Source organism: Furipterus horrens, unplaced genomic scaffold, assembly GCF_987537825.1.
Source record: "Furipterus horrens unplaced genomic scaffold, mFurHor1.1.pri manual_scaffold_9, whole genome shotgun sequence".
Classification (NCBI taxonomy): domain Eukaryota; kingdom Metazoa; phylum Chordata; class Mammalia; order Chiroptera; family Furipteridae; genus Furipterus; species Furipterus horrens.
In genome coordinates, this window is record NW_028327179.1 from 86,439,328 (window position 1) to 86,464,884 (window position 25,557).

Below are 25,557 nucleotides of genomic sequence, written 5' to 3' on the forward strand. Positions count from 1 at the left end.
TTACACTCACTTGGGCTATAAGATTGCTCTTGTGTTTTTTTTTAACCAGAACTCCTCACCCTTTTCACCTTATGGCACACATGCAAGTGATATTATCCGGACAGAACAGAAGTTTGCATTGTCTCGGGCCTGATGGCTACCCAGAGGGCTGGAAGGATCTGTATCTTGGCATATAACACATAGGCTACTATACTTAACATACAGGGAGGTAAGTCATAAAAATGCGTAGAAAAAATTAAAACAAAATCTTTCCTCTAAATTGGCTTTAAAATAATTTAATTTGAAACAACAAAAGAAATTGAACACTAGAATAAGATTTCTTTCCCACAATGACTTTAAAATAAACTTCAAGTTTTAAACAATAAACCATACTTTGGCCCTTTCAAAGCGAATAAAAATCAGTGTGGAAGACATCTACTTCCAGGAAGATGAGGTAGATGTATTTTTCCCTACTCCTCCAGCTAAGTACAACAAAAACCCTGGACAACTCACAAAGTGGGAGAAAATATTTGCAAATGATATTTCTGATAAGGGTCTAGTATTCAGAGTATATAAAAGGGCCCTTATAACTCAATAATAAACAGAAAATAACCCAATTGAAAAAACAAGCCAATGGTTTGAATAGCCATGTCTCCACTGGAGATACACAAACGCCAATAAGCACATAAAAAGGTGCTCAACATCAGCAGTCATTAAGAAAACGCAAACCCAAACCGCGATGAGCTACCACTTCACACCTGCAATCATGGCTATAATCAAAATGATGGGCAATGAAAAGCACTGCTGAGGACGTGGAGAAAACAGCCCTTCCCCACTGCTGCTGGGAACGCAAAGCGGTGGGGCTGCTTTGGAGAATGGTTTGGCAGTTCCTCAAAAACTGAAACACAGAGTCAACATATGACCAGCTATTCAACTCCTTGGTATATAACCAAGAGAATTGAAAGCATATGTTCACACAAAAACTTGTACACTTACTTTTATAGCAGCATTATGGCCAAAAGTGTAAATAAATCAAATGTCCATTAACTCACGAGTGGATAAACAAAATGTGGAATATCTATACAAAGCATTATAATTTGGCAATAGAAAGTAATAAAGCACTGATCTATCTATAACAATGAACCTTGAAAACCTATGCTAAGTGAAAGAAGCCAAGCACAAAAGACTGTATGATTGTATTTACAGGAAATATTCAGTACAGGTAAATTCATAGATCCTTCAAGTAGATTAGTGGTTATCAGGGACTGATAAAAGGAAGGAATGGGAAGTGGTTCTTATTGGGTAAGGAGTTTCTTTATGGGGTGATAAAAATGTTCCATAATTAGATAGCGGTGATGTTCCCACAACTTAGTGAATGCACTAAAAAACTCTGAATTATACACTATATAGGGTAAATTTAATGGTATGTATATCTCAATTTAAAAAAATAACACACCAATTAGAAAAAAAAGACTGAATTAAAAAAAAAACCTGAACATTATATATTTAAAAATGAAACATAACAAGACTCTGATAGGTGGAGAGAGGAAGACGGACTGGCTAGGGACCTCAGGAACCAAGGAATGACAGGAGAGTTGAGTGACCTAAGTATGTATGTATGTATATATGTATGTATGTATGTATGTATTTATTTATATTGCCTCATATACCCCAGACGTGGAGCTGAAGAAGCTAGTAACACAGAAACAGCAATGACACACAAAAAATCTCCAATAAAAGCCTACTACCTTGAGCCAAGGAACCAGGAAAGGAGCAACCTAGCAAGACAGAAAACCCTTGGACTTTAACTGCCTTATTCAGCCAAACCCCACGTAAATGCTGTGGCCCCACGTGCCAGTGAAGGCCAAGCGGTAAGCTTCAGTTTCCCTCCTTGCTGGACCTGATGAGATGCCATTGAAGTACCAGAAAGAGAAGAAAGATGGCAGGGCTGAAAGGCACTTAAAGACATAATGGCTGAAAATGGCCCAAATCTGTTAGGTGACTTAAACCCACAGATTCATATGGAAGCCGAGTAAATGCCAAACAGGACAAACCCAAACCAACACATGTCATGGTTAAACTTCTGAAAAAAAGTCTTGGCAACAGCAAGAGGGAAAAATGACACCTTACCTCTATGGGAAAAACAGTTCAAATAGCAGCAAATTTCTTATCAGTAATCACAGTGGCCAGAAGGAAGTGGGCACAACACTTTTCAAGCGCTGAAAGAAAAGAATTGCCAACCCAGAATCCTATGCCCAGAGAAAATATCCTTCAGGAAAGAAGGGAAATCAAGACATTCTCACATGAAGGAAAAATAGGGGAATCTGTCACTAGCTAAAGAAGGAAAGTCTAAAGGAAGTTCTCTAAATAGAAATGGAAAGAAAAAAAGGAACCTCGGAACAATTAGGAAAGAAGAACACAGTAATCAAAAGTATGCGTATATCCATCTTTCAAATGCCCACTGAACATACACCAAGACAGACCATATCCTGCATAATAAAGTGAATATCAATACATTTAAAAATTGAACTATTTAGAGTGCATTCTCTAACCACAATAAAATCAAACTTGAAATCAATAACAGAAATTTAGCAATAACAGAAAGTTAACAGGAAAATCTCCAAACACTTGCAACTAAACATTATACTTCTAAATATCCATGGGCCAGAAGGGAAGTCTTGAGAAAATATAAAGATACATTGAACTGAATGAAAATGAAAATATAACATATCAAAATTTGTGGGATTCATTTAAGCAGTGCAGAGAGAAATTTATAGCACTAACTACACAGATTTAAAAAAAGGGGGAAAAGTTCTAAATCAATAATCTAAGCTCCTGCCCCAAGAATCTAGAAAGAGAAGAGCAAAAGAAAACCAAAGTAAGCGGAAAGAAGGAACTAATAAAGATATAAGCAAAAATCAATGAAATTTAAAACAGAAAAGCAATAGAGAAAATTGATGAAACCAACAGCTGGTTCTTTGAAAGGGTCAATAAAATGGACAAACCTGTAGTGAAGAGAAAAAAAGAGAAAAGACACAAATTACCAAAATCAGGAATGAAACGGGCGGGTCACAGTTACAATTAAGGGGGACATAAGTAGCGTCGGATCAGCTGAAGGCATTTGTGGTAGGTGAGGCTGGGGAAATATGAGGACAGTACACAGGTCTAAGAGACCGCGAGGGACTGAGAAATGGACATACACCAGGTCTCCAGCATTGACTTCCTCATCCTGCATACAAATCCTAGTTCTATCTCCTTTAGTGAACTTCGAGGAAATCACATAATCTCTGTGCCACAATTTCCTCCTTCTCAAAAACAGATAATATTTTTACCTCCCATCAAACAGGATATTTGCAAGGAAACATCTGTACAGCATGGAAATGTTTGAAAGAAAGGTCCCCAGTAATAGCATCCGCAAATGTGGTTCGTTTACAGTACTTATAAGTCTATTTTATGTGAGGAAACATGTATTGTGGGAGATAATGATTTTTGAAGAAGCCTGCAGAAAGACAAAGACAAAATGGATGAGATTTAAACAAAGTCAGCATCCCAATTTATTTTCTCAGTTGTCTTCAGGTTACTGGTGGGTTATTCAATATTGCTAAAGGTAGGCAGTACCCCAATCTACTAGTGCAACCGTCTTAACAGGATGGATTTTCCACAGCAGGCTTTAAAAATTTGGAAAACAAAACTAAACAAAACTAAACAAATAAACAAGCATAACCACTTAAGGCTGCAAATCCACTAGGGGCCTGGTGAAAAATGTTAACAGCATGGAAATCAGCAGTAATGCACTTAAATTTAATTTTACCTGAATTGCAGCACTAATTTAATTTTGTCTGGTATCTCAGCTACTCATTCATGTCTGTCTGCCTCCACTTGAATCTAAGCTCTTTGATTGCAAAAATCACGATTCACACTCATGAACTCGGCAAATACCAAATTGAACAAATATACACAAGTATAATCTATTAGTACTCCCAGTTTAAAGGACTATACTTAAGGTGTCCCCAGATAGAGGCCGACCACCTGCTATTTATTAGCTTAGCCCTGCAACTTACTGAACAATGTTTTAATCACTTTCTCAATTTATAATAAGCTAATTATGTGAATGGAAATTTGAACCAAGAATCTGAAAGACAGGTTTCAAAGATAAGACCCTAAGCCCACAAAGACATCAACCAAGACAGTGAGAAACTTTTAGCTGTGATTTATACCTCGCATGGCATGCTGCTTCTTGTCAATAATTAGCTATTGGAGCTTTTAAAAAGTTTTAATTTTCTAATCTTTACTCACCAGTGTCCAGTCTTGACTTGATATGCTGATACTTTGGGTTTTGTGGTATCCTTTTGGTCAGATACTAAAAAAAAATTTAAAAATTCACAATAAATTGGGTTAATGTAAGAATAAGAGTGGCAAAGTGGGGAAAGAGTCAGATACTTAGAAAACAGAACAAATGCTACAGCCTTTCTATAGGGGAAGATGGTTATCTTGTTTCTGTCAAAACATTTTCATTTTTGTCAAAATAATCTCATAGCAGTATGTAAAAAAAGTACTATAAATAAAGCTCTTAAAAATTATTTCTGACACTGAGCCAAAGTGGTCACTAATTTCCATCCAGTCCACTGCTGCAACCCAGAAGCCACCCCCATCTGCCTCAGGAAATCAGGTAAAATAACTAAAGGCAGCTCTCCCATTCTGCCTTAGTTTTACTTTGTATGATGGTTTGGAGGCCATTTCCTCTAGAGCCCCTCTAGATACTTTCCACGTCTCCCCTAAAAAGGTGGCATGTGGACCCAGACCTGAGCCCCGGGCCCTGATGCTGTCAGGCCAGGACCCGGACTGGGGAGCCTCTCCCACTGCGTCTCTGAAGTCTGAGGCTCCACTCATGTCAGTACGATGGCATCTGCTCTCGGTGCAGCTGGGGTGCATCACGGGCTCAGGCTAAGTTTATGGTCACCAAAAATGCCTCTCCTGGGTCTTCCTTGTCCTGTATTCTGGCAGTGAACTCTGAATCTAAGCTCAAGATATTTACCCATGTTAAATTTTAGTGGCCTTTTCAGAAGCCATTAAGTGAGGGAAAGCTAATGAATAAAGACATTACAAAATACAGCTTTCTTGCTAGGCTTTTTTTTTTCTGGCCTACAAGTATGAAAACCTCATGTTCAGTGACTGGTAGCTGTGCGATAGGAAATTCGATCTGGGTGACAACTCTCCAGCTTCATCCTTTGCCACTCACCCACATGTTCCCAAGCTGAAGTTGTCCCAATGTTCCCCACAATGCGCCACATTTATTCAGATCTCCAGTCATAGCAAACGTCCGCCTAAAGCCTTTTCTCAACCTGCCCTTGGGCAAAACTTCACTTCCTCTGTAAGCTGTCCCAGGTGGAATTAGGTACTTCCTTTTCTTTCCTGGCTCCCAGAATATGGACACCCTGTACCACTGTTTACAACTCAACCTTCTTTTCTAGTCTAGGATTTCCTTGAAGGCAGCAACAATAACTTACTCAAATATGCATTCACCCAGGACTTAGTACTTGGTAGGTCACTTTACTGATATTCAATCAATAAATGAATACCTAGAACGAGGACTGCATTACAGCAACTACCTGGTGGCTCCTTAGACGAGAACATCAAACCTGGAAACCTGTATCACTTGCCCTTGAAAAACACAGGTAATGACAACTACCACCTGCTGTTTTAATATCTAAAAACAAAGAAAAAAGCCTCAAAATAAAAAGGCTGGTCCTTTAGCATTGTTTAAAAACTCATTGTCATTACCTATTTTTTTTATATCACGCCAGGTAAGTAACATTTTTGCCATGGACACTTAGCGCAGATCCTCAGATGTGTCGGGGGATGGGGAGTGAGGGCGCAGGGGTTGAGCTGTTTTATCCAGAAAGGTTTCTCCATCTGATCAGTAACCTGCTGTCTACAAGAGAAAGTGACTCTAATGCCAAATTCAACTCCTTCCTGGATGTAGAGGAAGATTCTTAAGTGAAAGAAAATATTCAAAGATTAAAAAGGGGGACTTTCCCAGGGGAAGACAATATCACAGCACACACACACACAAAAAAAAAAAGACAAAAAGCAAACAGAAAGTCAGGGAAAACACGTGCCTGGTAAATGGAGTCAAGAAAAGCTAATAAAGGAATTCAGTTATCTTAGGCTAGGAATGTTTTTTTCTCCCTTTTGCTCTCTGTATTTTTGTAATTTCTATATGCTATTTCCTGTTTTCACTTTTGTTTTTCCCATAGTTGCCTAGCAAAGCTTCTTTTGAAAAATTCCAGGCTAGTCTCTGCTGAACCAAGGGGATTTGTCCATACCTAAGCCAACATAGCTAAGAAGTGAGGGTGTCTCTGGGGACCAGGTGTGGTGGCAGCAGAATGATGGGGGGAGGGCGGACAGCTGCAGCCGCTGAGCCCTCTCGCCTCCGGTTTTCCCTTACGTAGACTAATGAGAAATCCATATGCTGCAGTAGGAAAATGTAGTGTTTCTTTCCCAATTTCCCATTTTGGCCCAACTTCTTATTCCTGACTTTCTAGTACCAACCGCAACATGAAATTCTTTGTGCTGCACTCTTAAGCAGAGCTCTGTAGGTTTTATGGAACTGACATACTTTTTCACTAAAATTCTTGCTTTGGGGTGACTGTTTTTTGACCTACTGACCAACTGGCCTTTTTTTTTTTTCCAATTACATAAACAGGATGGGATGGTGGAAAGTGAAAGAACTGAGAAAGAAGCTGTTTTGAGGAAAACCATTCATTCAACAAAGCCTTGCTGGGCACCAACCATTCATTCAGCTGACGTTTCCTGAGTGCCTTCTAGGAGTCAGCCTCGGTGCTGAGGACACAGAGGTGAAAAAGTCTTAGCCATCCAGCTGTCACTGATGCTGGAAAGACAGGTGGACAAACAGATAACACACTGCATGATAAACAAGGAGAGGGAAGCAGAGGACGCAACAGGAGCATGTCAGATTGGCCCCTAAGTCAGTCCCAAAGAGTCAAGAACCATTTCCTGAGGGCGGCTTCTGAGCTGAAGTCTGTGGGCCACGTTAGTTAGCCAAGCTAAAGGAGTGGGAGCCGCAGGGGTCCTGGTAACTGGTAGACTGAGACGCTGAGAAGGTTCATGTCCGTGGTATTATCACAGGCTCTTTGAGGGCAACCATAGGGGGCAATATGGGGTCAAATGAGGCTGGAGAGACAGACAGGAGCAGGTCCTAAAGGATGCTATATCCGTGCTAAGAATACTGGATTTTATCCTATAGATAACTGGTTCTCAAACAAGGGCAATCCCCACCCCCTGGCAGACAGGGACAATGAGACATTTTAGGTTGTCAAACCTGGTGGTGGGTGGGCTACTGGCACCAAGTGAGTAGAGGCCACAGATGCTACTAAACATCTTACAATGTCAGGAAAGTCCTCATAACACAAGGAATTAGTTGGTCCCAAATGTCAATAGTGCTGAAGTTGAAAAACCCTTGTGTAGACAGATGATGGGGAGTCATTGAAGACAGTTTGTGAAGCAGCGCTGAGGTGTTATTTCCGCTTTAAAAAGATCACTCTGGCAGAACTCTGGGGAACTAATAGGGTCTTAGTCAAGAATGGACACACATGCCCTGGTCACGTAGCTTAATTGGTCAAACTGTCCTCTCCATACGCCAAGACTATGCGTTGATCACTGGTCAGGGCACATACGAGAATCAACCAATGAATGCATAAATCTGTGGAACAACAAACTGATGCTTCTCTCTCTCTTTCTCAAATCAATTAAAGAAAAAAAAAAAAAAAGGAATGGACACACAAAGACCAGTTAAGAGGCAGTTGTGCTAAGAGGATCTGTGGTCCTAATAAGCAGTAGAGATGAGGAGGAAGACAGTTTCAAGAAATCTTTAAGACGTAAAATCAATATGATTTAAAACTGACTACGTAACAGGGGGAGGAGAGCGATACCATTCCCCCGAAAAGGGACCTACGGAGGAAGCATACATTGGAAAACACGACGTGTTCCACCTGGGGCATGTTGAGTATGAGGTGTCTGTGGGTTACCCAAAGCGGGAGTGGTGAGCTGGCTATTTGGGTCTGGAGCTCAGGAGAGGTCTGGGCTAAAAAACAAAAAACAAACACACCCAAGAATCGGGGGTTGTGAGCATAGAGACAGCAGGGGCAGCCCCTGGAACGGACAAATTGCCGTCAGACGGGGTGTGGAGCCTGAGAAGAAAGGCCCCACCGGTTAAGGTCAGGTGGAGAGAAGTGTCGTGGATGAGACTCCCAAGAGGCCAGAAGAAAGTGGGTCAGGAAAATCAGAGTTTCCGGAAGAAAGGAGTGGTCAACGGAGACGGGCGCTGTGCAGTCAGCGAACAAGAATGCAGGTCAAGTAAGAGAACCACGGAAGAGGGAATCTGGACTGGGTGCACCAGGACATTGCCGGGGACCCTGACGGATGTGGTTACAGTGCAGTGACAGGAACAGACGCAAAAATAGCAGGTTGAGTGTAGGAGAGGGGAGGCAGGAATGAAGACGATAGTGGCCAGACGGTCTTTTCTTTTCTGTTGGTATTTTGTTTCGTTTTGGAAGAAAGGAGAGACGTGAGGATGTTTATAGGCTAATGAACTAGATGAGAGGTTTGAAAAAATGAGACAAGAAGGTGCGGATGGAAACGGAGTGGGAGAGGGTGGGGCCCTGAGCCCAGGTGGACGGGTCAGCTTTGGAAATACCATATTTAAGATATAAGATAGGCGGTCATGATGAGTTCTCATCGGGAGAGAGAAGGTGAGAAAGTCCACGTGTGTGGCATTATTACAGGCTCTCTGAGGGCAACCAAAAACGTCGAAGACCCTTTGGACAGCTGACACTTTAGGGCAAATGATAAAGCCCTGACGAGCCACTCTAGCCTAGCTTCTTAACTGCCACCCAGCTTCCAAGGCCCAGCACAAACGTACCCTCCAGGTAGACTCCTCTGGAGGCTCCAGTCTGATAGAAATCCTCCCGGGCCGGACTGTCACAGCGCTCTGTACCATTCGCACTTGTCATTCCGCTTGCCTGCGACGGGGCTCTACCTGATAGACCTCTGTGGCTGTGACAAGGCCCTGCCCTAGCGGGACAGCAGTAAGGCCTGCCGAAGGGGAAGACGGTTCTGAGACCTGAGCCCCAGGCAGCGAGCAGAGCAGGAACGCGAAACGAGAAGCAGCCATACACTGAGGGTGAAAAGGGCGAATGCACGAAAGACATGGCACTGGGACGGCGTCGGAAGGGTTGAACTTCTATGGATAAAAAGGGGGAGGGGGAAACGGATGGGAAAAGTATTCCGTGTGGAGAAAATTTTAATAGCAAAACATCTTTAAGAGCATGTGTAAAGAACGGCAGATTTGCTCTTCTGTTTGCTGGAGAAGGTCCAAGAACAACAGCAACAATAACAAAGGTAATTGCTGCTAACATTTACTGAGCACTTAACTATGTTGTCAGGTACTCCCTGAGCACCTACAGCCACTATCTCATTTAATCTTCATAACCACCTGTGAGGTAAATACTATTTCCCTCGTCTTACATAGTAGGAAACAGAGGAATAGGGAGCTGGGGTGACTTTCTGAGGTTACTGAGCTTTTAAGAGTGGCAGAAGCTGGATTTAAACTGGGCAGTCTGCCTGTAGGACCTGGACTCTTCTTGTTAAACACTGTCCTGCAGCTTCATGCCGGCAAGAGTTCTGAATAGGGGTCCGCTGATGGGTTTTAGGAGGTCCACGAGTCCTATGAATTGTCATGCAAATTTCTGGGGAAAGGCTCCTTGGCTTTCACCAAATTTTCAAAGGCGTTTATAACCCCCCCAAAAGGGCTAAGAACCACGGGTGTATGGAGTCCTGGGGTGTAAGGTTGGCCATGGACAAGCAGGCTCTAAGCGGAGAACCCTGGAGACAATGGAAGGTACTAAAAACACTGCGTTGTGAGCCATGCAATCAAGAGTACTTTGGCCGATTACTCACATAACGCAAATAAGACTGGGTTTTGTGACTACACGGATATTAGAGAAGAAGAGAGAAAATGGGAATCGACAATGAGGTTTTTCTGAGAGAAAATCACCACAAAAATGAGTGAGATTGCCTGAGTCACAAATCACTAAAAAATGAATGAGCTTTTCTGACTTCCCACCTCTTTTAAAATGGAACTCGCAAGGCTGTTTGCATTTCCATTGCACCATATGTAATAAGGTTTACATTTAAACGATTTTTTAAAATACCATTACACATTTTGTTCAGATTTTTTTTACTAACTTCCTTTGTAGAGAGGGGTCCCATAAAGTGAAGGGAGTGGCTGTCAATTTTGAAAACCTCATTTAAGGCAATCTCACATTTAAAATAGGTCTTTTAAAAGAGAACATTTTTCTTTAACGGGAGTTTTAATTCGTTTCAATTCTACTGATTCCAAATAACAACGTTGACCCAGGATTCTGGGTTATCCAGGATTCTATCTTCTCAAACTATAGGTTCTCTGAGGATCAAACATTTATATTTAATTCCACTTATATGCTTCTGGTTTTTACATAGTGAACTCCAGCCTTGACATCTCCTAGCTCAGACATAGAGTCATTTTCTCATTCAACAAATGAGAGGAACAACTACTGTGTGCCAGGCAGTGGGACAGTGCACACAAGGACCCTATCTTCTGTTCCTATAAGTGTGCCAGAAATAAACAAGCAAATAAAAGAATTACAGACCATGATCTACTGGCTGAAGATTGCACACTGAACAAGTGCATCTAATTCCACTTCTTTCCAAAACCCCAGTAAAACCCCACTGGAAGGATATTATTTTAAAGACATAATGCCCAAAACACAGAGTGGGAGAAGTGATAGCAATAGATTTCTGAAACCCAGAAAGCACACCAACAAGTGAAAATGACTTGATGGACTCAATGTCAAAGGGAAAACCAAGAACAATTCTTAAAAGGCTTAGGAGTTGACAGCCCCAGGCACCTTCAAAGGAGGGCATAAAAGGAGTGGTTGAAACAAGGAAGACTTGGTTGATGACTGATGGGGAAGCAACTGGATCTCCAAAACCTTCTCCCCTCTGTGCCATGGGGTGATTGCTTCTCCCCCACCATGGCACATATCTATAGATTTATCCCCTGAAAAGGATTTCTGGACCAGGAGGTCTCCAGACACAGGGAAAGGCAGAGCTACATTACTGAAGATAAGGGTATTAAATAAATGATGCATACTAGTGTTGAGATTCAGCCCCTAGTCCTAATTCCTCCAGGAGTTCAACTAGGCTTTTACTCTCAGGAAAGGGGGGTGCTCTGAGGTACACGAACAGCCTGAGAGAAAAGAGATCAAGGGAGGGAAGCATGGAAGAGGGAGTCCCCAAATCATGGCTCAGTGAGGCTTTCTGTAATCAAGCTCATCAACACCAAGCCCCTCCCAAGTATAGAAGACACCAATCACATTTTTGAGTCTCCTACATGAAAACAGAAATTAACAATTTAGGAAGACAAGAGGTCTGCGAACATTGCTATAAACTGAATTGTGCCCTCCCCCCCATTCATACATTGAAGCCCCAATTCCCAAGGTAACTGTATTTTAAGGGGTAATTAAAGTTAAATGAGGTCATGAGGGTGGGGTACAAATCCAAAAGGATTAGTTCTGATAAAAAGAGACACCAAAGAGCCTGTTCCTTTTCCACACGTGCACACAGAAAGAAGAGGTAATGTAACCACACCCGTAAGCCAGGAGAGAGCTCTCACCAGAAACCAAGTTGGCCAGCACTTTGATCTCGACCTTCCCAGCCTCCCAAACTATGAGAAAAAAATTTCTGTTGTGTAAGCCACCCAATCTGTGGTATTTTGTTATGGCAGCTCAAGCTTACTAATACAAACATCTCCAACAAAACAAAAAGAAAAAGAGCAATTTGGAGGAAACTGAGACTATGCAGAGAGAAAAAATATTTAAAAACACTATTAAAGAAAGCAAAACACACATCCACATAAAAACTTGTATAGGCCTGTTCTGAGAAATGCATAGTTAGGTGATTTTCTCATTGTGCAAACGTTGTACAGTGTACTTACACGAACCGAGATGATACAGCTGACTATATATCTAGACTATATGGTATGCAGTATATACCACTGTTTTATATACTCAGACAATTTCTAAAACTCTAAATGTAAACTTACCATTCAACCCAGCAACTGTACTCCTAGGCACCTATTCCAGAGAAATGAAAATTAACATCACACAAATAACTGTACCCCAAAGTTCAGACTTTATTTGTAATAGTCTCAAACTGAAAGCAACCAAATATCCCACAATAGTTGAATGGTTAAATAAACTGTTATACATCCACACCACAGAATACTGATCAGCAGTAAAAAGGAATTAACTATTGCCACAGGCAACAACTGGGATGCATTATTCTAGGGAGAAAAGCCTATCTTAAAAGGTCACGTACTGCTTGGTTCCATTTATGGAATATTCTCAAAATGACAAAACTGGAGAAATGGAGAACACATTAGTGGTTGCCAGGGGTTAGGATAATGAGGGGGAAGAAAGTGAATATGACTAGAAAGGGGGAGTATAAAAGGTATTGTGGTGATAGAATAGTTCTCTATCTTGATTGCAAAATCTACATCTGTGCAAATCTTGATTATATTGAATCTCTGCATATGGTAAAAAGGCCTAGAACTACACACACAATGTATAAATGCCAATTTTCTGGTTTGATGTTGTCCTATATTTATGTAAAATAGTATGATTGGGAGAAACTGGGTGAAGGGCATATGGGACTGCTTTGCATTATTTCTGCAAATTCCTGAGAATCTATATTTATTTCAAAATAAAAGTTTTTAAAAAGAATATCGAAGTCCAAAACAGTGCTCTTAAGAGTTAAAAACATGATGGCAGAAATTAAAAACTCAATTAAAGGAATGGAAGATAAAGTTAAACAAATCTCCCTAAAAGAGCAAAACGACAAAGATGTGAAAACAGGATAAAATTTTTCAAAATTAGAGAGTCAGTCATAGAGAAGCAACATCAGGATAATGAATTCAAGAAAAAGAGGATGGAGAAAATGGGAGGGAGAAAACTACAAAATAATTCAAGAAATTATAGAACAGAAAGACTTGAGTTTCCAGTGCCCACCGATATTGGTGAAAATAGACTCAGAGCAATTTGTGGAAGATGGTAACACTTGGGACAAGGAGGAGATTCTACAAGCTTCCAGAAAGGGAAAATTAAGTCACATACGAAGGAAGAGAATGGCATTGAACTTCTCCACAGCAACACTGGATGCCAGAAGACTACAATGCAATGTTTCCAAAATGCTGATGATTTCCAGCCAAGAATTCTATACTCAACCAAACTCTCAGGCAAATAAATATGAAGATAGGGTAATAATATTTTTAGACATGCCTACCATTTTAGACATATATAAAATTTTTATTTTTATGCACTCTTTCACAAGACTACAGGAAACTGTGCTCCACTAAAACAAGAGAGTAAGCCGAACATCTTTATTTAGGACATAAATGTATATAACCACACATCCCTGCTCCTCCCTACAATTCTTTCACCCACATTCTTGATTTCATTAGCAGGGCACCAGCACCAATGACTGGTAGCTCAAGCTGGGAACCTACACCATCCATCACTCTCTCACTTCTCCCAGCTCATCATGAAGTCTTGATGATTTTACCCCCTCAATATTTCTCAGTTCTGTCCCTTGTTCCGTGGCCTTACTTTAGGTCTATAACGTAATAAACCACCCAACCAATTTCCCTATCCCCAGTCTCGGGCTCCTCAAATCCATTCTCCACAATGTGTCTCAACCATGTGCCTAGAACGCAAATCTGACCACGTTCCTCTTTACTTAAAATGCCTCAAAAGTTTCTTGAGTTCCGAAGAGCAGACAAGATAAGTAGGTGGCCTTGGCCACTCTCCACACCTGCCTCCACACCTCCGGGGTCGAGATTATAATCCATCATGGCCCTCTCCTGCAGAGCCTGGCTCAGCCTCCCAACGCTCCCAACACAGCTAACGGGCATCCATCAACGGAACCAGTTTGCAATTCCCGTCCAGTAGAAAGGCCAGCAATTTTAGCAAGGTCCAGAAGACCCTGCCAGCCTTGACCTCTGCCACCGCCTGCTGCTCTGGGAACTGCCTCTCGCACGTCTCACACCTCCTGAACTTGACTCCTGTTGTCCCGTCTGGAGTGCTTCTTCGTGTGGCTCCTAACCTTGCCGTTTCAAGGCCATGGCCAGGACCCTGCTCTCCCTAAGCTGTGCCCTCTCAACATCTTGTTCCCCAACCCCCTTGCTCTCAAATTGTTTACGAGTGTAATTCACTAGACTGAACTTATTCAAGGACAGAGGCCTTGACTTACTCTTTGTGTTTCTAGCACCTACTGCGAGGTGGGGCGGGGTAGGGGGCAATAAGCACTAGTGGCCATTAAATGAACACAAATGCAGCAGGGCGCTAGGGGCTAAACAGACAACTAAGTAAACAGCGCGGTGGGGAGGCAGTAAAACTAATTTCATACTCTGCGTCCTTTCCCAACGGCTTGGTCTGTTTATTCCTGTTCTTTCTGCATCCCCAAGAAATGCTCGCGCTTCTTTATTTTGTTCCTTTAGTGTTCAGGGCCTTCTAGTGTGTGTTATTTGGTACCTGCCACTCCTAGACTGTAAGCCCTCTGAGGGAAGGGGCTATGTCTTTATGCACTTCGCTCCTCCGGGCGAAACATACGGGCGTACAGTAAGCACGTGCGGGGTGGTGGCCCCTGAGCAACGGACGGCGGGCAAGGCTCCGCATCCCCAAGGCCTGCCCCGCCTGCCTCCTCCCTCCAGACCCCTCCTCATGTCGCCGCTTCCCGCCTTCCGGGAGGCGGAAGTCGCCGGCTGCTCTTCCCGGCACACGTGGAGCCTTTTCCGGTGTGCCCGCCCCCTCCGCCTCTCCGATCCGGACCTGACCCTCACCTCAGGATTCCCAATGTGCCTCCGGACAGACATATTTGCTCCAACCGGCCACGCTCAGAATTCTAGCATCACCGGTTGCCTCTAACCCTAGCTTCCTACCCCCACAACTTCGCTCAGCCGCCTCCCTACAACCTCTTCTCCGATTGGCCTGCCTTCCCCGGCCAGCCAATGGAGGCCCCGTTTACTCCCTCTTCTCAGGGTCACGGTAGAGCGAGACGCGGTTCAATGGTTGCCAAGGGCAACGCGGACGCTGGTGGCCGAGGCCTTTTGTGCTCTTTGCGGGGCCCCACTGGCTCTAACCTTAGCGCGGGAAGAGGGGCGCGGGGGAGGGGCAGGCTGGCGCCTGCGCGTGGAGAGCTGCGCAGATCCCGGAGGGGGGCAGGGGCTAGAAAGCGGGGAGGGGGATGATGAGGAGGGGGATGGTGGTGGGGGTCGGCAAACAAGTGTTTTAGCAAATGTAGAAGAACAAATACTGTACAGGGCGCGCGCGCGCGCGCGCACACACACACACACACACACACACACACACTACCACCACCATCACCCCACCACCCCCTTAAGACTATTTTAAATATCTGGACTACTTCCACCATAGGGAACTGACGTGGGACGGGATGGTTAAGCAGGGATGGGAATCTGTAATTTTTTATTTTCAGGTTAAGTTAATATGCAAATTATGCTAAATATCATGCGTAAATACAGTAATTAGTGTAGCTTTAAAAGCTTTTAGCTAGCTAGAGAACGGCAGCCTTAATTGCAAAGTGCATACACCATTCCGTGATTCATCATTCATTTAACAAATATTTAATAAGCACCTTATGAGAAAAGCTGCAGAAGGTTTTGTGGAGGATGGGAGGATGACTAAAACCCAATCCCGTTGTCATGGAAACCATTGTGACTCCTGCCATCAGCCACCACCTGTTCTTATTCCAGATCTGAAAATTAAGTCCTAGCACCTTTACAAAACAATCACACACACAGTTTGACTTGGCTCCAAAATGTCCCACCAAATCCATCAAAATTATTGTTTCCTTTTACATGGGAGGAACAACACAGTAACCCTTTGTTCTTTGCTCTTAGTTGTTTTTCCAGGGACTGAGAAAGGTTACTCGGAGCAGTTCCCTCCTGTTCCTGGCTCTTGCTTGTGAATAACAGCATACATGTGAGCTACTTCAGAGTCTGTGCAGAGGACCCATTCAGCAACATGGCCTCACGTCCCCTGCCTTCTCAAACACTTCAGCATCCCACCCTTAGGCTTGTCACTCAGAGCTGATTGACCTCCAAGATCCTATACTGGCCACAGCCTTCCCTTGCACTTTGAAGCCTACTCACTGAGTTTTGTCCGAACTTCCCTAGTGTTCTCCAGTCCTCTCTAAAATCCTCAGTTCCTCACTCCTCCACTAGAATAAGGAATAGTTTAGGGGCTACAAAAGAATTGGGAAGGGAGTGGGTGGGGAGGATTTTATCTAGAACCTTTTGCGTAGCAAGCAGAAACTTCTAGACATGTTACTGCTTAGAAAGTATACTGATCCTTATTCGGGGCACTGTGAGGTTGGGGTGATGAAGAGATTATGGGTAGAATAAACAGGAGAAAGGGAAAGGAGAGAGGAAAATAAGGGACTAAACTAAAAGGTGGTGAGGAGAAGAAAAGAGATTCAAAGACATTTGTTGGTAATATTAAGTTATTGTGTTTGTGAGAAGAGGTAACGGATGCATGGAATGGGATGGCAATAATTTTTCTAACTTAGGGGACTGAGTAGATGAGTGATAATTCATTAATCGAGTTCAAGAACAATAAAACATACTTGGAGGTTACAGAAATGTGGGTTCTTGGGTCCGGCTGTCAGAGATGCTCACTCTGTGTCTGGTGTGGGGTTTTGGAATCTGTAAATACATGGTCCCCCTCTTCCATTCCTTCGTTCTGATGCACAGAGTCTAAGGGCCACACCTCGAGAGACTGTGCTCTAGAGAAACCTCTCATTTCCCTTACATTTTGTTTTGCCTCAATAGAATTCTTGGAAAGCTTACAGCTATAAATCAAAAGGCTTTTTAGCATCATGAGGTTCTTTTTAGGATTCCCTTCGGATTCTGCTATAGCAAAACTGCATCAAAATTAAAGTAAGTTGCATACCCCAAATATGAAAAACAATAAATGGCACAAAAAGATAATTCATAGGAGAAAAACATTCCATACACATAGGAAGAAATGTCCAACTAATAATGAAAGAAATACAAAACCAAACAGCTGGATCCCATTTTTCAATTAACAAATGGACAAAGGTTTTTTGTTTTCTCTTTTTTAATGATAATGCTCAGTGTCATGCTCATACATTGTTAATGTGAATAAAAAGAAGTGTGACCATTCTGAAAAGTAATTTGAATATGGAGCAGCTCTCAAATCTTAATATTCTGAGAATTTCTCCTAAGGAAATAATCAGAGAGATGCACCAAGATTACAACCACAGATATTTACTGACATTGTATTGAAAATGATTTAAAAAATTAAAAAAAAAACAATCTATCATCAGTTAAAAAATGATTAAAATAAATTATGGCATATCCATAAAATATAATATTACAAAATAGTATTAAAAAGTATGTTTTAAGGAATAATTAAGACAATGGAGAACTATTCCTGATATAGTAAATGGGAAGAGCTGGAAACAATTTTTAATTTAATATAATCCTGATTTGCAAGGGAAGAAAACAGGTATCCACACAACAAATGTCTTAAAAATATTTAAAATGTAAACCATCTCTGGATTATGCAATATGGATATTTGTTTTATTCGTTACACTTTGTATAGTTTGCAGATTTTCCTCAGTGACTATGAATTAAATGTATACCTTAATGAAAACATTTGCCCCTAAAAAACAAAAAACCTGATCTGACTAAAGCCTGAAAATTGTGTGTGGCGTTTGTCTGGTCTGATTGAGACCTGAGCTGAATTCTGTGTAATTTCGCTATTTGAAGTGCAGTTCGCTCCTTCTTGGCAGTAAAAGACTCTTCAAGCACTTGAGTAAGATCCTTGCAATCAGAGTTGTAATTGCTAAGAGGTTCAAGCTTTGTTTGTAAGAGAAGAAGTTCTGATTCTTTTCTTTACAAGTTCCTACTTCCACTGATTAATCTTATTGTTCGTGAAGTTAGAAGTGCTCTTGTGAACTTCCATTTGCTTGATGTCTTCTTTTTAACCCTGTGTGTGTTCCAAAGCTTTTTAGTTTCCACAGAGTGGGTGGGAATCCCAGATACGTAAGTGTGGCTGGTTTAAGGATTGTCACTGTTGTAGGTGCCACTGAGCTTCATCAGTGGGCATTAAGGTGTTAAGCAGTCTGGCCTGCTTCAAAGCCTAAAACCCTTTGGACCCTTCTTTATCCTGAATCCATCTTCCTGTCCAGCTCACATCATCCAGTTAGCTCTCCATCCCCTCATCCTGAGCTTTTGGCCTGGTTTCCGGATCAGAGCCCAGCACCCTCCCTGCAGACCTCCCTCAAGATGTTGCTTTTTGAATATGGGCCTTGGCTCCCTTCCTTGGCTTCATTCACCTTCATTCCTTAAATGACATACACTTTCGGATGCTTACGGAAACAATTCTAGCCAATTCAGTTCAGTCCTGGAGTCCTTCCTCTATGCCCTAGAAATGGAAAAGCAGCTTAGGCAGTAAACCCGCGGATCCACAGACCCCATCCTGCGATCAAGGCCCTGTAGTTCTGGTAACAATTTGGTGGCTTTCTACCTGCTGCTGGAATGTGGCTGAGAGAGGAGCCCACTAGCCAGTGAGTAGAGGGCTGACCCGTGTCCACCTCTGGCTCAGGCCTGGGCCCAAAGGCCCCAACGATCCCTGCAGCCCCTCCCAGGGGAATAATACTGACCTGCCAGGATTTCTTTGGGGCTATCACAGGGCACACTGCTTTCTGCTGCTTAGCTGATGGGGTTGTAATACCCACATATGCAGTTCTGCAGCCACTTTTGAGAGCCACATGGAACTCCTAACTGTGGTAGAAAAGGCTTATGATGTTCCTCCCAGGGAGATCAGAGATCTTCTTTACCACCTGTGGTCGAGCCCAGGGCATTCGGTTGTCACATGCCACACTCTGCTTCTGGCGTAGAACAATGCTCAGCCACAGATCCAGTTTCAAGAGGATGCTGAGTAGCCAATCTGGATCTCAGAATGGTCTGGCGCAAGGGGGTGGAGGAGGAGTCAGTGTTGGGAGTTAACTGTGTCACTCTGGGCACACTGGACAGCTGAAGAGCCCTTGCCCCATGAAAAGGCCATTACTTGTGATGCAAGTGTGACAATGTTCACTTTTCTCAAAATAATCTAGACATGTAGGTTTTCGTGTGAACTCTGTGAGCCTCTAACTTGCAACCCCATGTTAGTTCTGTAAGTATAATTCCTGTCTTTTGTGATTTTTAAATAATCAAGATCACACCAATGGTAAATGCAACGAGAGCTCTGCTTCTGCTTAGTACGTGCAGAGCTATAAGGGATATTACTCCCGTCCTCTGCAAAATTACAAGTTTTCTTGAATCCTTCAGAGAGCTGAGATCACAAGACAATCACATAACCAAGTCACAAAAAGGGTCAAGCCCTACTAAGGGGAGTAGAGACACACAAACTGTTTCGTATTTGGCAGAGCACGGAAGAAAAGGTAGCTACCATAGAAGTGGGTAAGAAAAAAATCAGATAAAATTTCACTAATTTCTGAAGGCTGGATCAATTTAGAATAATTGGAAGCCTGTGATGGTTAATTTTCTGAGTCAGCTTGGCCAGGCATGGTGTCCAGATATTGGTTCAACAGTATTCTAGATGTTTCTGTGAAACATCATTTTTTAAATGAAAATAACACTTAAATCAGTAGACTTTGAATAAAGCAGATTATCCTCCATCATGTGGGTGGGATTTATGCAGTCAGTTGAAGACTTTAGAGAAACAGACTGAGGACCCCAAAGAGGACAGACTTCTGCCAGCGGACTGCTTTTAGACTTGAGCTGCAACATCCCTGGGTCTCTAGCCTACTGGTCTACCCTGCAGATTTTGCACCTGGCAGACTCCATAATTGCATGAGCCAATTCTTTAAATTTAAATAGATGATAGATAGATAGATAGATAGATAGATAGATAGATAGATAGATAGAAAATGTTTGTATCTATAGTCATTTATATTGATTCTGTTTCTCTGGAGAGCTCTAACCAACACAGAGTCCCAGGCATAAGGGTAGAGTATGTTCACTTGCAAGTTCTTCTCCATGGGTATCCACTGGGTGCTCAAAAAAAAAAAAATTAGAGGTAGGACAGGAGACCAGGGAGCCCCACACCCCCTGCCCTTAATGGTGTAGGTTTGCAGGAGGTGAGAGATACAAATCACCACCCATATCATCTGGCTCTTCTCTTATTAAAACAAAAAAGCCTTAAGCCATGAAGGGAAGGTCAGCAGACCTTCCTGCTCTGAGAGTCACCAGGGGAGAGGTAGAAGCAAAACCTATCTGCATCTGGAGGAGAGCAGGAAACCATCATTCTTACTCCCCAGGATCCCAGAAAACATCTATTGCTTCAGGGGGAAGCACAGAAAGCAAAAGCTATTTGCTCTGGTGAAGGGGACACAGGGTGGAGAGGTCATGAAAACCTCTTGGGTCCATGAATCTTGGGTCCATGAAACTGCACCAACATAAAGCAGAGGTGGACTACCACTGGAGGAGAATCAGGTACCTCTCTTCTGCCTGAGGCCCACGGAAGATACAGGCAAAGTTTGGTTATCATGAAGGAGTGAGGGGAGGAGGCTGGAAACACTGAGAAGGTCCCACTCCTCAGGCTCAGATACACAGGCCTTGCCCAAGATGGACGCTGGGCCAGGAGAACGGGCTACCATATGCCTTTGCCATAGCCTAGCAATAAGCAGCAAGGCAAGACTGTGGAGAGAAACCCCAGCTGGTGCGAGTGTGCAGGTACTTCTGAAAGCCAATGGCAGAGCAGGAATACTGAGAAAAGCCCCCCAGGAACCCATTCCTCATACTAACCACAAGGTAGCGGCACTCACTGGTATACAGAGGGTAATGATAGTAACACCTAAAATCAGCTCAACTACCGACTAGATTAAACCACCCCCTCACCCCCACAATAATAACCTAGCAGGAGAGATGTGACTGTTCCCAGGTGTATATACTGTTTACTTCCATTCCATTAGCTTCTACTCAGAATGTCTAGCATTCGCTAAAAAATTATGACAATAAAGAAAGAAAAGAAAAATGAGAGGGGGTGGCTTATCATCAAGAGACAAAGCAATTAATAGGACCATACCTCAGCAATAAGGACCTGTCTGATAGGAACTTCTAAATAACTATGACTAATATAATAAAAGATCTAGTGGAAAGATATGTATGAACACATGGGGTATTTTGGAAGATAGATGGGAAACTAACAAAAGGAAAGGTGATTTTATTTTTAATTTATTTTTTAACACTTTTTTTATGATTTTATTTATTTTTAGAGAGAAGGAAAAGAAGAGAGAAAGAGAGGAAGAGAAACATCAATATGCAAGAGATACATTGATCGGGTGCCTCTTGGATGCCCCTAGCTAGGGACCTGACCCACAACCCAGGCATGTGCGCTGACTGGGAATTGAACCAGCGACCTTTTGGTTTGCAGGCTAGCATTCAATCCACTGAGCCACACCAGCCAGGGCAAAAGGAAAGGTGATTTTAGAAGTATAATATTAAAGAAGAAGAATCCTTGTAATAGGAATACCAGCAGACTAGCTCCTGCTAATGAAAGTATCTGTGAAACTGGAGAAAGTACATTAGACATTATCCAAAATGAAACCCAAAGAGAAATGGGTGGGGGAGAAGGGAACAGAAGCTAGAATTTTAAACCATGGGAAAATACTAAGGAGAAGATAGAGAATGGGGCAGAAGAAATATTTAAAGATAGAAAGACCAAGAATTTTCCAAAGTTAATGAACAACAGCAAACTACAGACCCAAGAAGTTCAGAGAACCTCAAACAGCATAAATATAAACAAACCTAAACAAAATAAAAATAAAATCTGCTGAAAACTGAAGATTTCTCTTTTTTTGAGAAAAATCATGAAAGCAGCCCCCCCAAAAAAGAAAGAAAGAAATATTATATACGCAAGAAGAAAGCTAAAATTACAGCAAACTTTTTGTCACTAACTATACAAAACAGAAGACAGTGGAGGGACACTTTTTAAGTGTGGAAAGGAGAGAAAAGGTCACCCTAGAATTCTATAATCAGTGTAAATACCTTTTTCTTTTGCTTTTTTAAAATACAGTTTATGTTAAATTTTTTCTAGAATATTTTTAAAATATTTATTTATTTTTAATTTTTAAATTTTATTTTATACACACAGAGCTAGCCATTCTGCAGTAAGGTAGATGTCTCAAATGACCCAGTCACAGGAAGTTCACTTGGTCCAAGTCCGTGAAGCCTATATCCTCTGAGTACTGATGGAAACCCTGGCGGCACATATTAAGGCCATGCTTCCAGAACAGGCTGTGCAGGTTTAAGCAGACATGGCCAGAATGTGAACCCTGGTCAAATTTTCTCAGATGGCTCCAGTACAACTGCAGGTGACTCGCCTTTCTCTCTCTTGGGCAACGAGACAAAAGGTATTTATTTGTTTTTAGAGAGAGGGGAGAGAGGGAGAAAAATAGGGAGAGAAATACCAATGTGAGAGAGAGAGAGAGAGAGAGAAACATTGATTGGTTGCCTCTTTCACGTGCCTGGATGGGGACCCAACCTACAGCCAAGCATGTGCCCTGACTGGGAATCGGGAATCTAACTGTCAACTTTTTGCTTTGCAGGACAATGTCCAAACTACTGAGCCATGCTGGCTAGGGCTACATTATTTTTTAATTGTATTTTTTCCATTACCACTTACCCCGCTTATACCCCTTCCACCTCCACCCACTGCCCTCCCCACTGCAATCACCACACGGTTGTCCATGTCTATGAGTTTTCTCTCTCTTTTTTTTGCTGGATCCCTCCACCTTCCCACCCCACCCCCAGAGCATAAATATCTTTTTAAAATGATTATCATACAGGCTTTTTCAGACAAACAAAAATGGAAGGAATCATTGCCAATAAACTCATATTACACAAAATGTTAAAGGAAGTTCTTTGGCAGAAAAAGGATGATACTAGTGGAAGTTTTGACATATACAAATGTAAATGATAGAGCAAGAGCAAATATAAAAGACATTTTCTTTTTATTTTATTCTCTTTAAAAGAAAATTTACTGTCTCAATACAAATAGTAATAATGTATTATGAAATTTATAACAGAATTTAAATGCATGACAATAATAGCACACAGGTTAGGAGAGAAAATTGAGGTGTATTGTTGTAAGGTTCTTAAACCATATATGAAGTGGGAGATTATTTCAAGGTAGACTATAGTAAATTTAGTATGTATATTATAAACCCTAGAGCAACCACTTTAAAAAAGAGTCATAACTATTAAGTCAATAGTGGAAATAAAATGGATTAATAAAAATACTCAGTTATTCCAAAGAAGGCAGAGGGAAAGAAGAATAAAGACTAAATAGGACAAATAGAAAATGAATAGCAAGATATTCAGATTAAATCAAACCACATCAATAGTTAAATATAAAAGGTCTAAACCAGGGGCATATATTATGGCTCTCAGCTCAAATCTAGCCTCCAGTCTGTTTTTGTAAAGTAAGTTTTATTGGAATCAAATTATTATGTATACCTATGAAAAGAATATAATGTTATATATCAAGTCTATCACATTTTTAGAAAAAGAAAAATAAGAAGAAAAAACAAAAAACGTGAAGGAGCATCCAGCTGAGTCTCAATCAGTTGAAAGAATTGTGAAAAATAATGAAATAGTTTTTTTTATCCTCACCTGAGGATATTTTTTTCATTGCTATTTTAGAGAGAGAGGAAGGGAGAGAGAGAAACATCTAGACAAGAGTGAAGCACCAATCCCTGGACACACCCGGACCGGGGATTGAACCTGCCACCTTTTGGTTATGGGATGACGCTCCAGTCAACTGAGTCACACTGGCCAGGGCTAAAATAATTGTTTTATGTCTTGTCTATGGCTTCTTTCTCACGTCAGTGGTGTGATTGAGCGGTGCAACAGAGACTGGCTGACTTGCAAAGCCTGAAATATTTACTATCTGTTCTTTTACAGAAAAATGTTGCCTGCTGATATAAACACTTCAATTCAAACGCAAACATTGACAGATTGGATAAAGAAAAAACAACTGTTTGTCATCTATAAGAAATATACTTTAAACATAAAAGTCCTGATTGATTTAAATAAATGAATGTAAAAAACTGCAAACACTAAATAAAAGAAAGCTGGATGAGGGAGAGAAAAGTCTGTTTAGCGAGTGGTGTTGGGAAAACTGGGTGTACGCATACGAAATAACGAGGTTAAGTCTTACACTATGCACAAAAATGAACTCAAAGTGGATCAAAAACCCAAATGTAAGAGATGAAACTATGACACTTTTAGAAGAAACATAGGGGAAAATCTTCATGATATTGGAATTGGCTATTTCTTTTTTCCTTTTTTTTTGCAACTATCTAGGCAATTTGTTCCAATGGAAATCGGAAAATCCATTACAACATTCAAATATCTCTATATTCCCAAAGAACAGTAATTCTAATTCTTGCATTTATGGCTCACTTATCTCAGAGTTCTCGAGTCACCAGCTGAGTCTCCCCCCACAATTTGTTTGCTTCCTCTCGATTGTTTCATAAAATTTGGTGTTTTATTAGTTGCTTTTGCTCACAACCCTCTCAGCTGAACAAATACCATTTAAAAAAAAAAAAGAAATGCACGTGTGTTTCTTACCTAAAGACCAGAACTAAGTGTAGAGATGACAAACACCTTGACAATTGTGTATCAACATAAAATCTCCATGATTACATTATAAATCACTTGAATTTTAAGTCTAAGGTACAACTTTTGACATAGCCCATAGGAAGTTCAGAGAGAAAGGAAACTAGAAAACTGAAATCATGTGGCTTGTATAAAGAATACATTATGGTTTAAATTTGGCAATTCATTATACTGCTGCCTCAGGGAATTGGCTGTTCGGTTCCATTATACAGCAAATCGTCTGTCTGGAAACACGGGACTGACCTGAGGTGAAAGGCCATTGCCGATGGCGGGGTTCGTGGGGTTGGAAGGCCCAGGTGGAGGCACAAAGCTGTCTGTGCAGCTGGAAAATCCATGCCTGGTGCTGGGGAGAGAGTGGGCAGAGCTGCTGTCTGGTTCAGAGAAGGAGTGCTTTGGTGTACAGGGCTCGGGGAAAGTGGCTGAGGTCTGTGAACGGTGCTGCTGGGATCTGGCTCGGCTGCAGTGAAGAAGGTGGTCAGCCATCAAGCTCCGTTGTAGACCAGCACAGAAAGTTCAGCACCAAAGCTCACGATCACCAAGCCATCAGGAGTTTTCTACTGGTCAGACCAAATGTTCATTTCCAACTGCATTTATTAACATGCAAATATCTCCATATATGTGTGCAACTACATAACTTATTTATATACTATCATGGCAAACTCACCCAAATAGAAATGCAGAAATCACATTAACAATGCTAAGAGACCTATGTGGGTAGTGACTCTTAATC

At 41.8% G+C, this 25,557-nt stretch overlaps 1 protein-coding gene and 1 pseudogene across 4 annotated transcripts in view; both read right to left on the bottom strand.

The window, feature by feature from the left end:
- Nucleotides 1-15,054, bottom strand: part of CEP41 (centrosomal protein 41) — a 35,184-nt gene extending 20,130 nt beyond the window's left edge. Inside the window, exons 1-3 of one of the 4 annotated variants that reach the window (XM_090287521.1) lie at nt 14,936-15,054; nt 12,143-12,173; nt 4,276-4,339 (exon numbers count right to left, since the gene is read on the bottom strand). In XM_090287521.1, coding sequence (XP_090143647.1) covers nt 4,276-4,339; nt 12,143-12,145 — 67 coding nt within the window. In that variant the 5' untranslated portion in view covers nt 12,146-12,173; nt 14,936-15,054. Of the gene's footprint in view, nt 1-3,311; nt 3,428-4,275; nt 4,340-12,142; nt 12,174-14,935 lie in introns of those variants that run through there. The other 3 variants (XM_090287520.1, XM_090287523.1, XM_090287522.1) reach the window with 3 other exon arrangements.
- A 7,288-nt stretch (nt 15,055-22,342) lies between these two features.
- LOC150002131 (small ribosomal subunit protein uS14 pseudogene) lies at nt 22,343-25,087 on the bottom strand (annotated as a pseudogene).
- Between the last annotated feature and the right edge of the window lie 470 nt (nt 25,088-25,557).